This window comes from Lactuca virosa, chromosome 6 (assembly GCF_052849685.1).
Source record: "Lactuca virosa cultivar CGN04683 chromosome 6, Lactuca_virosa_CGN04683_v6, whole genome shotgun sequence".
NCBI classification, from domain to species: domain Eukaryota; kingdom Viridiplantae; phylum Streptophyta; class Magnoliopsida; order Asterales; family Asteraceae; genus Lactuca; species Lactuca virosa.
In genome coordinates this window covers 247,475,911-247,480,880 of record NC_136431.1, presented here as the reverse complement: position 1 = coordinate 247,480,880, position 4,970 = coordinate 247,475,911, and the positions used below count along the sequence as shown (strand labels likewise).

The 4,970-nt window shown below is 34.5% G+C and overlaps 1 protein-coding gene across 1 annotated transcript; it reads left to right on the top strand.

The window, feature by feature from the left end:
* The first annotated feature begins 510 nt into the window (after positions 1 to 510).
* LOC145122426 (uncharacterized) lies at positions 511 to 1,619 on the top strand. The gene is made up of 4 exons (XM_079058031.1): positions 511 to 706; positions 796 to 861; positions 1,012 to 1,409; positions 1,506 to 1,619. Exons 1-4 carry the CDS (start codon positions 511 to 513, stop codon positions 1,617 to 1,619), a joined length of 774 nt encoding a protein of 257 aa, XP_078914157.1.
* The last annotated feature ends 3,351 nt before the right edge of the window (positions 1,620 to 4,970 follow it).

The following is a 4,970-nucleotide window of genomic DNA, read 5'->3' as shown; positions in this document are numbered from 1 at the left end:
CAGAGTATGCCCATCGTACTCATGCATGGCCAATAATTATGAAAATGCCATTGGCGACTAATTTTGCAATCAAATCACAATCCAAGGGTCAGAAGAATACATGAAAAAATTAAGATGTTACACCTTATCAACCTAGACGTCCATTTCAGAGTCAAATGCATCATCATTCAAATTTCCAACTGAACATCCAGCCCTGTCAACCTCCTCATCAATCTCAATTCGAACCTTAAAACATGCAACAAGGAAGTAGTTCAAGTGGTTCAGGAATGTCTTTGGAAGACATTGTCAAGAGTTTATCCACGAGTACTCAATCATTTCAGAATGAGACCAAGGCGGGTATCAAGACTTTGAGCAACAAATGACTGAACTCGCCATTTTGTGAGTAAGTTGGAGTCACAAGGCAAACTACCCACACAAACCGAGAAGAATCCAAAGCACAATGCATGTGCCATCACATTGAGGAATGGAAAAGAATATGAAGGTCCAAGCATACTTGAGGAAGATGAGGAAATGGAGTTAGAGAAAAAAGATGAGAAACCAAAAGTATCCTCAAAGCCAATACCCACCAAAGTGAAGGTTACTCCTCCTCCTTTTCCTACAACATTAAACAAGTCGAAACAAGCTAGAGAAGATAATGAAATCATGAACATGTTCAGAAAGGTTGAGGTAAATATTCCTTCACTGATGTCATCAAACAAGTTCCTAGGTATGCTAAATTCCTTAAGTAATTATACACATCTAAAAAGAAGTTAAAAGGGAATAAAACTGTCAAAGTAAGTGAGAATGTTTATGCAGTGTTACAAAAAAGATTACCTAAAAAATGTAAGGATCTGGGTGTTTTCACGGTTCTTTGCAAGTTGGGTAACATTCATGTTGCACGAGCTATGCTAGACCTTGGAGCTTCTATCAATGTTTTGCCTTACTTTATTTTTAAAACTTTAAATATTGACACATTGATGAAGACCGGGGTGATCATATAATTGGTTGACCAATCTTTATTACATCCAAAAGGTGTGCTAGAGGACGTGTTAGTTCAAGTGAATGAACTAGTATTTCTAGTAGATTTTTATGTCCTTGACATGGATGATGATAACTCACCAAATTTGAGTTCAATATTTCTTGGAAGGACCTTTTTGAAAACAGACCGGACAAAAATTAATGTTTATGATGGTACATTGTCCATGAAATTTGATGGTGAGGTGATAAATTTTAACATTGATGATGCTATGAGATATCCAAGTGACATTTCATCTTTGAAATCTGTGGATGTCGTTGAGCCATTAACCGAAGAGTGTCTTGATTTATCTAATCTTGATGTTTTAGCCTTAGTTCTAGACATGAATCTTCAAAATGATATGGTTGAGAAACTTTCCAAAGAGTTCAATATTGATGAAGAGATTATGGAATTTGTATAATGCATGGATCAAAAGAAGAAGATGAGGTTTGATGTTCCAAGGATGAAGTTATCGATGCCTAATGAGAAACTTGTACCTTCTATTGTGCAGGCACCCGAACTGGAACTCAAGACTTTGCCAGAGCATCTCAAATATGATTATCTTGGAGAGAAAGAGACTTTGCCCGTGATCATTTACACTAAGTTGACAACCAAGGAAGAATAAGATCTTGTCACCAGTTTGAAGGAGTATAAGGAAGCTATTGAGTGGACTATAGCCGAAATCAAAGGGCTAAGTCCTTCACTTTGCATGCATAAGATCCTTATGGAAGAAGATTACAAGCCTTCCCGAGAAACTCAAAGGCGTTTGAACCCACCAATGATGGAGGTTGTGAAGAAATAAATTAGGAAGTTGTTGAATGCGGGAATGCTCTATCCTATATCGGATAGTAAGTGGGTAAGCCTGGTCCAAGTTGTACCAAAGAAGACATATATTATCGTTACAAAGACTGACCAAGGTGAATTAGTCCCCACTAGTATGAAAAAGGGGTGGAGAGTTTGCATAGACTATAGAAGACTCAATTCCTGGACTCGGATAGACCATTTCCCACTTCTTTTTATTGCCCAAATGTTGGAAAGGTTAACGGGAAAAACACATTGTTGTTGCTTGGATGGGTATTCTGGTTTTCAGCAAATACCCGTTGCACCCGGGGATCAAAAAATACCACATTCACATGTCCTTTCAGAACATTTGCATATACGTGAATGCGTTTTGGACTTTGCAATGCTCCTAAAACTTTTCAAAGGTGCATGGTAAGTATCTTTTTGGTGAATGTTGAGGAAATCATTAAAGTGTTTATGGATGACTTCAATGTTTATGGTAATTCTTTCAATGAATGTTTGGGTAATTTAAAGAAGATTTTGAAAAGGTGTATTGAGACCAACCTTGTTTTGAATTATGAAAAGTGTCATTTTATGGTTGATAAAGGTCTCATACTTTGTGATGTTGTGTCTTCTAACGGTCTAGAGGTAGACAAATCAAAAATTCATATCATTAAGTATTTACCTTATCTCACTTGTGTTCGTGAGCTACGCTCATTTCTTAGTCATGTAGGTTTTTATAGAAGATTCATCAAGGAATTCTCCAAAATAGCTCATCTAGTGTGTGAACTCTTGCAGAAAGATGCAAAATTCGAATTTACCAAGGAATGCACGCAAGCTTTTGATTAGATGAAGGATTTGTTAATTTCAGCACCAATACTTCAATCACCGGATTGGATTTTGCCATTTGAAATCATGTGTGACGCTAGCAATCATCTGGTTGGTGTAGTGTTAGGGCAAATAAAAGATCGAGTTCCTCATGTAATTTAGTATGCCTTAAAGACACTCGATTGTGCACAAGCCAATTACTCTACAGCTGAGAAAGAATTGTTGTCTATTGTCTTTGCTTTAGAAAAAATCCGTCAACATTTGTTAGGTTCTAAGGTGATTGTTTATTATGATCATATATCTCTTATGTACCTACTTGTAAAGAAAGATTTGAAGCCTAGGCTCATCCGATGGATTTTTCTCTCACAAGAATTCGAAAAAGAAATAAAGGATAAGAGAGGAAAATAAAATCTTATGGCTGATCATCTTAGTAGGATTGTCTCTCCCGATGACTCAAATCCCATTCGTGACACGTTTCCAGATGAAAATCTGTTTTCAGCAAAAGTTTCCGCGTGGTATGTCGATATTGTGAACTACATCGTCACAAATCAATTTCCACCAGATTTGACTCATTGGCAAAAGGACAAAATTAAGAAAAAGCCAAGAGGTATGATGTGTACAAAAGTACCTACTAGTTTTAAATTTATAACCTAACAAAACTTAATTCGGGTGTCGAACACATGGACGGAATGTAATTAATAAAATAACTACTTCTAATTAAACTAAGAAAACAAACTTTATATGGGGGTTTTTACTGATTTTGCAAGATCAAAATAACTTAATTTAAAGTACTACCAAATTAATAGCTACGCAACCAAAGAAAATGATTTTACTTCAAGATTAAAGAGTACTTTTGTTCAGTTCCGATTTCCCCCTCTCCTATTGTTGATTTCTGGTGGATGGATTATATTGATTACCAATTCATTAACTAGTTATTTTTATCAAATACATAGATGTACCTATTTATTAATTACCATGCAATGATCAAGCATAAGTTAAACACAAAATCAATATAATCACAAATTGGACTATGAATGATAAATCTAATAGTTACTTTCATATGATCAAGTTAACCAACCAAGCACAAATTAATATTAATCATGCTCTCTAACACAGTTAAAGTTACTAGATTTAATTGCCTACTCTAATATGTGATTCATCCTAATTCTAGCAATTTAATGATCATAAATCACTAGGTAAATAAGTTAATGCAAATAGAATAATCATCTACTACACTAAGCTTATATCAAGCCATTCAAAGACTATATCTAAAACATGATATGGTTTTACATATCAAACACAAGTAAAATCAACAATAATCATCCAATAAATCGAAATCAACACATAAGATTCAGGTTTATCTTCACCAAACAGAAGTTTAACGTTTTTAGCCTCTCATCATAAAAAAAACACACTAAATTAATGCAATTTAAACTAGTCATAAATAATTCTTAGCAAACCGAATAAATCTATGTAGATTTCTTCTAGATCTCTTCAACTCTTGAGCTCCAAGTGATTTCTGATCTTCGCCAGGTTTTCCATAGGGTTTTAGTCGCAATCCCTCTCTAAAAATCGGTCAGAAGTCTCTCAATTTAACCTAATGTCCATATATATATATATATATATATATATATATATATATATATATATATATATATATATATATATATATATATATAGTTTCCATAATTTTGACTCCCATGTCGTTGCAAATAGGCTCCACAGTGTGGTGATCTGGTTTCTCGCGTATTCTCCAAGTTAGCTCAATGGCCGCGAATCTTCTAATTGCCACGGCGTGGGATAGAGTTGCCACGTCATGGACTTCAGACTTCATGCCTTCTTTATCTTCGATTGTCTTGGCCCACTCTTTCTTGTTTCCAACTTGTCGTTTGCTTCCTTTTCATCTGGAGCATGTCTTTGCTACTATAAAATAGATTTCAAACATTATAAGTACCTTATGTCCCAAAATAATCATAATTGTATCTAAAAGTATTAAGATAGTGTACAAAATATATGACTAAATATGCACATATCAAAATACCCCACAATTGTCGTTTGCTTACACTCAAGCAAAATTGATTTTATTATCACACCATCGCATTAAAACCCTAGCTACCAACATCGCACAAGACCATCCATTTTAAGCCTCTCCATTACATCAATACTTCAATGCATGCATTTGTGTCTAAATTTTTCCTAAGAACTTTCCCAATCCAAAATACTCACAATCCTCATTAACACTTCCAAGTTTCTTTTGAAAAAAATTCATTTTGTGCATCCCTTACAAATCTTTCTTAACCTCAAGATAATTTTTGATTAAGCTCCCAAGCATACATATAAAAAAAATAACCTAGAAATAAAAATTACA

Bases quoted from the DNA above. Each gene is read 5' to 3' on its own strand.
- LOC145122426 (XM_079058031.1), top strand. From the start codon at position 511: ATGGAGTTAGAGAAAAAAGATGAGAAACCAAAAGTATCCTCAAAGCCA. The intron at 707-795 runs GTATGCTAAATT...ATGTTTATGCAG, and splicing joins GTCATCAAACAAGTTCCTAG to TGTTACAAAAAAGATTACCT. The intron at 862-1,011 runs GTAACATTCATG...TACATCCAAAAG, and splicing joins CACGGTTCTTTGCAAGTTGG to GTGTGCTAGAGGACGTGTTA.